Consider the following 12,216-nt stretch of genomic DNA (forward strand, 5'->3'; position numbering starts at 1 on the left):
AGTACCACTCTTCATATTTTCAAGCATGTTGGTGGCTGCATCATGTTATGGGTATGCTTGTCATCGGCAGGACTAGGGAGTTTTTTTAGGATAAAAATAAATGGAATAGAGGTAAACCTGGTTCAGTCTGCTTTCCAACAGACACTGGGAGACAAATTCACCTTTCAGCAGGACAATAACCTAAAACCCAATGTCAAAAAATCTATGGCAAGACTTGAAAATGACCAACAACCAACTTGACAGAGCCTCAAAAGCATGCTCAAGCAGCAGAGTCGATATCCGCACTTATAAACCCAGGGTCATTACACTACTTGTGTAAACAAGATACTGTATATTAGTGTTTTATTTTTCATAGGTATTTTACAAATGTTAGAATTGTTCTTCCATTTTGACATTAGAGTATTTTGTGTAGATCGTTCACAAAAAATGACAATTAAATCCATTTGAATCCTATCTTGTAACACAACAATAAGTGGAAAAAGTCAAAGGTGGGAATACTTTCAGTAAGAAGTGTACTTATGTAAACCTCTGCCTCACCCTCTTCAGGTGAGCGAGGACTGGAAGTATGTTGCCATGGTGATCGACCGTCTCTTCCTGTGGATCTTTATAATTGTGTGTGTGTCCGGAACGGTCGGGATGTTCCTCCAGCCACTGTTCCAGAACTACACTGCCAAGACCATCACCAACACCAATGGCTGACCAACCAGGTGCCCAGCAGCATCGATGGACACCGCCCCGACCCAATCAGCACAGCAGGACAGGGGCAGGAGGGAGGGACCTGCCCAGCAGGGGAAGTGGGTTTTATTAAGTCTGTGGAACTAAATTGGACAGGAGCCACACCTGTTAACCTTTATAGCCTTTCTACTGAACTGTTCTGAACTGAAGAACTAAACTTAACACCAACATCGTATTAAAGATTTTTTTCCAGAGGGATAAATGCATGGACAACTCTTCCCTTTATCCCAGAGGAAGGTGGAGTTATGCCTCTCCTCTCTCCCTCTGAGTGACAAGCGGCAGAAGCCAATCAGGGAGAGAGGACAATCTCTAAATTGTTTGACATCCTGTAGAACGCTACGCCAGCCAATCAATGCTCTTCATTCCAAGCTGACTGTACAAGCTTACTGAGAGTATATTGTCGCACTTTAACTGGTACAGAACTTAATGCTTCAGTAACAGAACCTTGATTGGAAACTGTGTCCACCAATCGGGAAAATGTAAAGGCAATTGTTTTTCCAAGCCACTTCTGTTAAGCCAACTGATAGTACAGTACAGTATATTTTACCATAGCATAGCAGTGTACCACAGTATAGCTTTAAATATAATATTATTGCGATTTCTCTGTGTCTGTTCCTGAGAGAAAGGTAGGGTGCAGTGGTTTGTTGTATGATTCTCTGTGTCTGTTCCTCAGAGAAAGGTAGGGTGCAGTGGTTTGTTGTATGATTCTCTGTGTCTGTTCCTCAGAGAAAGGTAGGGTGCAGTGGTTTGTTGTATGATTCTCTGTGTCTGTTCCTCAGAGAAAGGTAGGGTGCAGTGGTTTGTTGTATGATTCTCTGTGTCTGTTCCTCAGAGAAAGGTAGGGTGCAGTGGTTTGTTGTATGATTCTCTGTGTCTGTTCCTCAGAGAAAGGTAGGGTGCAGTGGTTTGTTGTATGATTCTCTGTGTCTGTTCCTCAGAGAAAGGTAGGGTGCAGTGGTTTGTTGTATGATTCTCTGTGTCTGTTCCTCAGAGAAAGGTAGGGTGCAGTGGTTTGTTGTATGATTCTCTGTGTCTGTTCCTGAGAGAAAGGTAGGGTGCAGTGGTTTGTTGTATGATTCTCTGTGTCTGTTCCTGAGAGAAAGGTAGGGTGCAGTGGTTTGTTGTATGATTCTCTGTGTCTGTTCCTCAGAGAAAGGTAGGGTGCAGTGGTTTGTTGTATGATTCTCTGTGTCTGTTCCTGAGAGAAAGGTAGGGTGCAGTGGTTTGTTGTATGATTCTCTGTGTCTGTTCCTCAGAGAAAGGTAGGGTGCAGTGGTTTGTTGTATGATTCTCTGTGTCTGTTCCTCAGAGAAAGGTAGGGTGCAGTGGTTTGTTGTATGATTCTCTGTGTCTGTTCCTGAGAAAGGTAGGGTGCAGTGGTTTGTTGTATGATTCTCTGTGTCTGTTCCTCAGAGAAAGGTAGGGTGCAGTGGTTTGTTGTATGATTCTCTGTGTCTGTTCCTCAGAGAAAGGTAGGGTGCAGTGGTTTGTTGTATGATTCTCTGTGTCTGTTCCTCAGAGAAAGGTAGGGTGCAGTGGTTTGTTGTATGATTCTCTGTGTCTGTTCCTGAGAGAAAGGTAGGGTGCAGTGGTTTGTTGTATGATTCTCTGTGTCTGTTCCTCAGAGAAAGGTAGGGTGCAGTGGTTTGTTGTATGATTCTCTGTGTCTGTTCCTCAGAGAAAGGTAGGGTGCAGTGGTTTGTTGTATGATTCTCTGTGTCTGTTCCTCAGAGAAAGGTAGGGTGCAGTGGTTTGTTGTATGATTCTCTGTGTCTGTTCCTCAGAGAAAGGTAGGGTGCAGTGGTTTGTTGTATGATTCTCTGTGTCTGTTCCTGAGAGAAAGGTAGGGTGCAGTGGTTTGTTGTATGATTCTCTGTGTCTGTTCCTGAAACTAGAATGGTGATGGTTTGTTGTATGATTCCTGTGTCTGTTCACTAACACTATAAAGGAGAAGAGACAGATTTGTGTAAGATTCTCTGTGTCTGTTCCTCAGAGAGAGGGATATTGACAGAGAGTTTGATGGAATGAAATGAAGTCTGTTATAGTGAATCCCAAACCGCCCAGTGGTTTGTTGTAACTTCTCCGTTGTCTGTTGCTGAGAGAAAGCTCAGGGTGCAGTGGTTTGTTGTATGCCCTTGAACAGGCAGTTCCTGACTGTTCCTAGGCCGTGCAGTGAAAATAAGAATTTATTCTTAACTGTGTCTGTTCCTAATAAAATAACTAAATGCATTTTTTGTATGATTCTCTGTGTCTGTTCCTGAGAGAAACAGCTCAGTGGGATAATAGCAGCTTGTGTCTGTTCCTGAGAGTAAGGTGCAAGGGGCATGAGTTTGATTCAGTAAATTCTGGCCTGGGAAACTGAGATTGCGTTGAGCCAAAATGGAGTAAATTCCCTCTTTTTACAGTATTTTATTTATTTATTTAACCTTTATTTAACTAGGCAAGTCAGTTAAAGAACAAATTCTTATGTTCAATGTCCCTAGAAACAGTGGGTTAACTGCCTGTTCAGGGGCAGAGCGACAGATTAGTACCTTGTCAGCTCAGTTGAGCCATGATTGCACAAAATTGGGTGGTCGAATATAGAACTGACAGATGATATGTATTGTTGGAATAAGGATGTTTTCTCATGAAACATAAGCTATTGTGTGTTATCAATGTTTGCACAAATGTTAATTTCTGTCATCACTGTGATTCTCATTATCAGAGTAAGACAGTGTCTCACTCTGTCCTCTCTTCCTTTCCTCCCTCTCTCCTCCCCCCCTTCCCCCTCCTGTCCTAAGAATCCTTCTCCCTCTCTCCTCCTTCCTCCTCATGTCCATTTTTTCCTTCCCCCTCCTGCCCTGTCTCCTCCCCAGCTCCTTGTCCTCCCAGCCTTCTCCCTCTCTCATCTCCTCCTTCCTCCTCATGTCCTCCCCTCCTTCTCCCTGGGAAACTGATCTCCTCCTTGAGCCAAATGTCCTCCCCTCCTTCCCCAGTATTTTATTTATTTATTTAACCTTTATTTAACTCCCCAAGTCCTTCCCCCTCAAATCCTCTTATGTTCCCCCTCCTGCCTCTCCTCCTTCCCCTTAACTGCCTCCCCTCCTGTCCTCCCCTCCTTCTCCCTTGTCAGCTCAGTTCCCCCATCCATCCCCCACCTATCCTCCCTCCTTCCCTCACCTGTCCTCTCCTCTTTCCCCCTCCTGTCCTCTCCTCCTTCCCCCTCCTGTCCTCTCCTCCTGTCCTTCCCTCCTTCCCCCTGATCTCACAAATCTCCTCCTTCCCCCATCCTGTCCTCCCTCTCTCAGATTGTGTTGTGCTCTGTAGCTGACTCTCTCTCTCCTTTCCCCCTCCTGTCCTCTCCTCCTTTCCCCTCCTGTCCTCTCCCTCTTTCCCCTTCCTGTCCTCTCCTCCTTCCCCCTCCTGTCCCCTCCTCCTTCCCCCTCCTGTCCTCCCCTCCTTCTCCCCCTCTCATCTCCTCCTTTCCCCCTCCTGTCCTTCCCTCCTTCCCCCTCCTCCCTCTCCTCCTTCCCCCTCCTGTCCTCCCTCTTCAGATTCCTGTCCTCTCCAACTTCCCACTCCTGTCCTCTCCAACTTCCCCCTCCTGTCCTCTCCTCCTTTCCCCTCCTGTCCTCTCCTCCTTCCCCCTCCTGTCCTCTCCTCCTGTCCTTCCCTGTTTCCCATTCGCTCCTCTCCTCCTTCCCCCTCCTGTCCTCCCTCTCTCAGATTGTGTTGTGCTCTGTAGCTGACTCTCTCCTCTCCTCCTTCCGCCTCCTGTCCTCCCTCTCTCAGATTGTGTTGTGCTCTGTAGCTGACTCTCTCCTCTCCTCCTTCCGCCTCCTGTCCTCCCTCTCTCAGATTGTGTTGTCCTTCTGTAGCTGACTCTATCCTCTCCTCCTTCCGCCTCCTGTCCTCCCTCTCTCAGATTGTGTTGTGCTCTGTAGCTGACTCTCTCCTTTCCTCCTTCCGCCTCCTGTCCTCCCTCTCTCAGATTGTGTTGTGCTCTGTAGCTGACTCTCTCCTCTCCTCCTTCCGCCTCCTGTCCTCCCTCTCTCAGATTGTGTTGTGCTCTGTAGCTGACTCTATCCTCTCCTCCTTCCGCCTCCTGTCCTCCCTCTCTCAGATTGTGTTGTGCTCTGTAGCTGACTCTCTCCTTTCCTCCTTCCGCCTCCTGTCCTCCCTCTCTCAGATTGTGTTGTGCTCTGTAGCTGACTCTCTCCTCTCCTCCTTCCGCCTCCTGTCCTCCCTCTCTCAGATTGTGTTGTGCTCTGTAGCTGACTCTCTCCTCTCCTCCTTCCGCCTCCTGTCCTCCCTCTCTCAGATTGTGTTGTGCTCTGTAGCTGACTCTCCCCAGTGTGTAATGCTGTATTATTATTATTGTCAGAACACAAGCCACCTATAGTTATTACAGTAATGGGCCAGGTTAATTTACTTAATGTCCGATGTGTGTGTGTGCACTCATTGCCCACTGCATTACCATATCTGTCCGATGCAATGTGCAAGAGAGCTTACTTCCCTGGAGAGAGAGAGAGAGAGACCAGCCAAGTGTTAACTGCCATCCTGAGTGATCCCCTTCCATGACCTTGCGTCACTCTGTGGGACACAGGCTTTTCACAGTGGGGTAGTCCAGGAGAGCCCCAGGAGTGTGTAAAGTCTATCAGAGAGCTGTGGAGTCCTGTGGAGTGGAATCCTCTCTTTCCCTTCAGGACCTGGCTGTAGAGGTGTGAAGCAAACAGAGTGCTGTCCATCCCCTCCCTCCTCCCCGTTTCTCCACCCCTCTCTTTTTCTTTCTTCTCTCCCCTTCATTCCCTTGTTCTCTCTCTCCTCTGTCCCTCTCTCTTTGTCTCTGTGTGTCCCTCCATTCCCCACTCAGAGGAGAGCGTTGTCCTCCAATAACCGCTCACAGCTTTGTTCCTGTGCAATAAAGGTTATAGGTTCAGTTCAACATTCAGTTTCTGTTGTGTTCTTCTGACACACACACACACACACACACACACACACACACACACACACACACACACACACACACACACACACACACACACACACACACACACACACACACACACACACACACACACACACACACACACACACACACACACACACACACATTTGGAACGGTATTGGAATGTTTCCTGAGTTCACATAAAACACACAAAAGAAAACAACATTTCCTGTCTTTCTAATATTAATGCTGCTGAACCCCCACCCCCCTGACCTGATTCAAAGTACTGTACCTTTACAGTAAAACACTGTGGCCAGTAACCTGATTCAAAGTACTGTAGCTTTACGGTAAAACACTGTGGCCAGTAACCTGGTTCAAAGTGCTGTAGCGTTACAGTAAAACACTGTGGCAAGTAGCCTGATTCAAAGTGCTGTAGCGTTACAGTAAAACACTGTGGCCAGTAACCTGGTTCAAAGTGCTGTAGCTTTACAGTAAAACACTGTGGCCAGTAACCTGATTCAAAGTGCTGTAGCATTACAGTAAAATACTGTGGCCAGTAACCTGATTCAAAGTGCTGTAGCGTTATAGTAAAACACTGTGGCCAGTAACCTGGTTCAAAGTGCTGTAGCTTTACAGTAAAATAACCTATTACTGTACTAACAAGTACAGTCAAGTTCTTCCTACTGCCAACCAACTGTTATATGTGCACATTTACAGGATTGTGTGTTTGCGTGTGTGTTGTAGTACCATTTTTAATGTTTGATTAATGCATTCCTATCACATTCCTATCACAGAATCACAATTCTGTACCACATCAGTGTTCATCGACAATGGAAATATTTCATATTTGGTATAGACTACCAACATCCTGAATATCTGTTTCCTGAGGGATTCTGTCTGTTCTGCTAATTCTAAAGGTTTAATATTCAGTAATGTTGGCTTTGGATTCAACTTTAGGAAGAACATCTTAAAAATGAGAGGACAGTCTAAGATGGGTCAGCGTGGAACACAGTTCTGAGATCTGTTGTTGGACAGATTATAGAGCTCATTGTGAAGCATCACAGATCTTCTTAAGGTACAGTGGGGCAAACAAGTATTTAGTCAGCCACCAATTGTGCAAGTTCTCCCACTTAAAAAAGATGAGAGGCCTGTAATTTTCATCATAGGTACACTTCAACTATGACAGACAAAATTAGAGAAAAAAATCCAGAAAATCACATTGTAGGATTTTTAATGAATCTATTTGCAAATTATGGTGGAAAATAAGTATTTGGCCAATAACAAAGGTTTATCTCAATACTTTGTTATATACCCTTTGTTGGCAATGACAGAGGTCAAAGGTTTTATGTAAGTCTTCACAAGGTTTTCACACACTGCTGCTGGTATTTTGACCCATTCCTATATATATATAGAGATATATAAAACAAAGTATTGAGATAAACTTTTGTTATTGACCAAATACTTATTTTCCACCATGTCACGGGAAGGCCAAAAAGGTCATCAAGGCTGGGACCGAGAGACTGAAAAACAGCTTCTATCTCAAGGCCATCAGACTGTTAAATGCTGTTAAATAGCCATCACTAGCACATTTGAGGCTGCTGCCCTATATACATAGACTTGGAATCACTGGCCACATTAATAAATGGAACGCTAGTTACTTTAATAATGTTTACACATTTTTCATTACTCATCTCGTATGTATATACTGTATTCTATTCTACTGTATCTTAGGCTATGTATTACTCATCTCGTATGTATATACTGTATTCTATTCTACTGTATATTAGGCTATGTATTACTCATCTCGTATGTATATACTGTATTCTATTCTACTGTATATTAGGCTATGTATTACTCATCTCGTATGTATATACTGTATTCTATTCTACTGTATATTAGTCTATGTATTACTCATCTCGTATGAATATACTGTATTCTATTCTACTGTATATTAGTCTATGTATTACTCATCTCGTATGTATATACTGTATTCTATTCTACTGTATATTAGTCTATGTATTACTCATCTCGTATGTATATACTGTATTCTATTCTACTGTATATTAGTCTATGTATTACTCATCTCGTATGTATATACTCTATTCTACTGTATATTAGTCTATGTATTACTCATCTCGTATGTATATACTGTATTCTATTCTACTGTATATTAGTCTATGTATTACTCATCTCGTATGTATATACTGTATTCTATTCTACTGTATATTAGTCTATGTATTACTCATCTCGTATGTATATACTGTATTCTATTCTACTGTATATTAGTCTATGTATTACTCATCTTGTATGTATATACTGTATTCTATTCTACTGTATCTTAGGCTATGCCGCTCTGACATTGCTCATCATATAGTTATATATTCTTAATTTCATTCTTTTACTTAAATGTGTGTGTATATGTTGTGAAATACTTGTTAGATATTACTGAACTGTTAGAGCTACAAACACAAGCATTTTGCTGCACCCGCAATAACATCTGCTAAACACGTGGATGTGACCAATAAAATGTGATTAAGTTCATGGAAGTGCAGCACAGACACGAAAGTCCATCCCTGGAGAGTCTCTCACTCTGCTCCCATCTGCTGGCCAGACTGTGTTACTACTCCTCTCCATCAGAGAGGCTGGGTAAAATGAGGAATATCCCAAACATACACACAAAGTATCCAGAAACCACAACAATACTCCACGACAAGCTTTGGTTAAATGTCAGGTTTATTCTATCGAGGAGGAACAGTTTAACAATGAACGAAAAATGAACAGGGGGTTTACAAAAGGAATGAAAAGACAGAAATTATATTCACATATTCAACAATGACTATGAATGACGTTAATAATGATGACTTAAACTCTCCACATTTTCACTCTGGAATAAACTTCTCTGTGTTGGGTTTGGTTTGGATCGGGATGACACACACACTAAACACAAAAACACACTGCCCAGGGTGCCAGGATGCATCTATGAACATCTCAGAGTGTATGTGTGCATGTGTGTGGTATGTATGGTGTGTGTAGGTCTCTGTTATTAAACAGTAGACATTAAGCCTAGCCAGGATTTGAGTGGAGATGTCTCATAATAATTGTCCTACTTTCCTCAGTGAGTGAGTGAGTGAGTGAGTGAGTGAGTGAGTGAGTGAGTGAGTGAGAGAGAGAGCGCGAGAGAGAGAGCGCGAGAGAGAGAGAGCGCGAGAGAGAGAGAGCGCGAGAGAGAGAGAGCGCGAGAGAGAGAGAGCGCGAGAGAGAGAGAGCGCGAGAGAGAGAGCGAGAGAGCATAGACATGTGTGAGTGTACGTGTGTGTGTGTGTGTGTGTTTCACTTCTTCTCCCCTTTGTCGTTGTACTCCAGGAAGAAGTCATTGCAGGCGACGGTGAGCGCCCCCACCAGGATAACAAACTCAGTGAAGTCCACCTCTCCATCATTGTTGGCATCCAGGTCCCCCATCACCTTGTCCACTGCTTCCTTGTCCTGGGCATTCTGGGTAAGGGAGAGAGGAAGACTTTTATGCTGTGTGTCTGTGCGTGTGTGTCTGTGTGTGTGTGAATCTCCTTACCCCCAGGTAGTTGCCCAGCTCTGCAGAGAGCATCACTTTGAGCTCTGCTCTGCTCAGGGTGTATTTGTCGCCCTCGTCTCCAGAATACTTATGGAAGGTCTGGATCATCAGCTGCATAGCAGTCTCCAAGGTGGACACATTCTCTGTTTTGGCAGGGTTAGACATACTACAGAGGTAGAAAGACAATAGACATGGTTAGGATAATGAGTAGGTGTTTCACATTGTAGTAGGACATCAAGTGATGTAGCCTGTGCAGAGTGTTTGTATTTTCTCATGGAAGCTGAGCCAGGATCAGATGGATCAGTCAAACACACTGTAGAGAGCAGTGGAGGCTGGTAAGAGGAGAACATCTCATAATAATGGCTGGAATGGAGTGATAACAAACACATGAAACACCCCCCCAAAAATTGTATTTGATATCATTCCATTCCATTATTATGATCCATCCTCCCCTCAGCAGCCTCCACTGGCACAGTATCAACTGAGTTAGCAATCACCATGTCTGCTGAGCACGGCAGGACAGATAGGGCGAGAGAGAGAGGGATGGATGAATAGACAGAGAGAGAGCTGCTTGTTCTTCAACCCTGTCTAGTTCCTGAATTAGTCACAAGTATAAAGTCATCCTACCCAACACCTGAAGAACTACAAACCCCAAGAGTCCTACTACATTACTAAAGGCCCAGACAGTTAGCCATGGAGTATGATGATGATTGATGATTAGTTTCCCCACTTAAGAATAAGTTGATCCTGGATCTGTGGGGAGCCACATTGAGACACTGTAATGGAAAGGAGATAGGTAATAGTGAGCAGGATATGTGAACCCCAGCCTTCTGATAAGAGTGAAACTCACACCAGGTAGAAACACACCTCGCTCTAACTCTAACCCTTTCTCTAACCCTAGAGCCCTGTTCTATCCAAACCAGTACAGGAGGAACTGGGACCATAGGAACCTGAGCTAGCCTCCATCCCACCCCCCCATCTCTTTATCCCACCCTGCCTCCATCTCTTTATCCCACCCTGCCTCCATCTCTTTATCCCACCCTGCCTCCATCTCTTTATCCCACCCTGCCTCCATCTCTTTATCCCACCCCTACATCTCTTTATCCCACCCTGCCTCCATCTCTTTATCCCACCCTGCCTCCATCTCTTTATCCCACCCTGCCTCCATCTCTTTATCCCACCCCTACATCTCTTTATCCCACCCCTCCATCTCTTTATCCCAGCCGTCATCTCTAAATATCTCCATCCCACCCCTCCACCTTCCCTTCCCACCCCATCTATCTGTCGATCCTATCCCACCCCTCCACCTTCCCTCCCCATCTATCTGTCGATCCCATCCCACCCGTCCACCTTCCTTTCGCACCCCATCTATCTGTCGATCCCATCCCACCCGTCCACCTTCCTTTCGCACCCCATCTATCTGTCGATCCCATCCCACCCGTCCACCTTCCTTTCGCACCCCATCTATCTGTCGATCCCATCCCACCCCTCTACCTCTCCATCCCACCCCTCCACCATCTGTCGATCCCATCCCACCCCTCTACCTCTCCATCCCACCATCTATCTGTCGATCCCATCCCACCCCTCTCCATCCCACCCCTCCACCATCTATCTGTCGATCCCATCCCATCCCTCTACCTCTCCATCCCACCCCTCCACCATCTATCTGTCGATCCCATCCCATCCCTCTACCTCTCCATCCCACCCCTCCACCATCTATCTGTTGATCCCATCCCACCCCTCTACCTCTCCATCCCACCATCTATCTGTCGATCCCATCCCACCCCTCTCCATCCCACCCCTCCACCATCTATCTGTCGATCCCATCCCATCCCACCCCTCCACCTTCCCTTCGCACCCCATCCCTTCCCCACCTGTCCATCTTACCTCCACCTCTCCCACCCCTCTTCCCTGACCACTCTACTTCTTTCCCTACAATTACATTTCCACTGTATCAAATTAACTTTATTCCAACAGAAATCTGAGGTCATATAGGAAAAATATAGATTCGCCTCCTTTGAGCAAGATATTTACATAAACAGAAAATAAAGAAGAAAGAGAAGAGAGAGGTCAGTCAGGACAGAGGAAACACAACAGGTCAGAAACTCTATAGACGCTAACATCACACTGGAATAGACCAGGGAATAGACATGAAATCACCAAACACACAGAGTAGTGAAGTCTACAGTACAGGCTGTGTGCTTTCCCCTCTCTGTAAAAGTTATAATGACGTTGTTTAGGGTTACAGCAACGCAAACTTTGTATCATTGTCTCTAGATCACAAATAGCTGAAATATATTTCATCTGCTCCACGTTTGACCGTGCTAGACAGAACTACCTCCTGAAGACCAGAAGGGCTGAATTGTTTTGCCTGTTGCTGAAAAACTGCATTCATTCCTGAGTCAACCTTTCTTCCTTACCTGAGCAGAGGAGGAGTGCTGGCCTGCTGTTAGACACGTAGAGGGAGAGAGCCTCTTAAATACTTCTCTCCCTCCTCCCACTCCGCCTCTCTCCCTCCACCCACTCCGCCTCTCTCCCTCCTCCCAATCCACCTCTCTCCCTCCTCCCAATCCACTTCTCTCCCTCCACCCACTCCGCCTCTCTCCCTCCTCCCACTCCGCTTCTCTCCTTCCTCCCACTCACCTCTCTCCCTCCTCCACCTCTCTCCCTCCTCCACCTCTCTCCCTCCTCCCACTCCACCTCTCTCCCTCCTCCCACTCCACTTCTCTCCCTCCACCCACTCTGCCTCTCTCCCTCCTCCCACTCTGCTTCTCTCCCTCCTCCCACTCCACCTCTCCTCCTCCTCCACCTCTCTCCCCCTCCTCCACCTCTCTCCCTCCTCCACCTCGCTCCCTCCTCCCACTCCGCCTCTCTCCCTCCTCCCACTCCACCTCCCTCCTCCCTCCTCCACCCTCCTCCACCTCCTCCCACTCCACCTCTCTCCCTCCTCCCACTCCACCTCTCCCCCTCATCTACCCCTCTCTTC

The 12,216-nt window shown here is 45.9% G+C and overlaps 1 protein-coding gene and 1 pseudogene across 1 annotated transcript; one reads left to right on the forward strand and one right to left on the reverse strand.

The window, feature by feature from the left end:
- The window catches only part of LOC124005912, a 67,358-nt pseudogene extending 64,739 nt beyond the window's left edge, over positions 1 to 2,619 (forward strand).
- Positions 2,620 to 8,941: 6,322 nt separating this feature from the next.
- LOC124006219 (protein S100-A1-like) lies at positions 8,942 to 11,702 on the reverse strand. The gene is made up of 3 exons (XM_046316071.1): positions 11,651 to 11,702; positions 9,231 to 9,396; positions 8,942 to 9,154 (listed from the first exon to the last, which is right to left on the reverse strand). Exons 2-3 carry the CDS (start codon positions 9,393 to 9,395, stop codon positions 8,993 to 8,995), a joined length of 327 nt encoding a protein of 108 aa, XP_046172027.1. The 5' UTR covers position 9,396; positions 11,651 to 11,702; the 3' UTR covers positions 8,942 to 8,992.
- Positions 11,703 to 12,216: the final 514 nt, after the last annotated feature.

This window comes from Oncorhynchus gorbuscha, linkage group LG19, assembly GCF_021184085.1.
Source record: "Oncorhynchus gorbuscha isolate QuinsamMale2020 ecotype Even-year linkage group LG19, OgorEven_v1.0, whole genome shotgun sequence".
In the NCBI taxonomy this organism is placed as follows: domain Eukaryota; kingdom Metazoa; phylum Chordata; class Actinopteri; order Salmoniformes; family Salmonidae; genus Oncorhynchus; species Oncorhynchus gorbuscha.

Bases quoted from the DNA above. Each gene is read 5' to 3' on its own strand.
- LOC124006219 (XM_046316071.1), bottom strand. From the start codon at position 9,395: ATGTCTAACCCTGCCAAAACAGAGAATGTGTCCACCTTGGAGACTGCT. The intron at 9,155-9,230 runs GTAAGGAGATTC...TCCCTTACCCAG, and splicing joins AGCTGGGCAACTACCTGGGG to AATGCCCAGGACAAGGAAGC.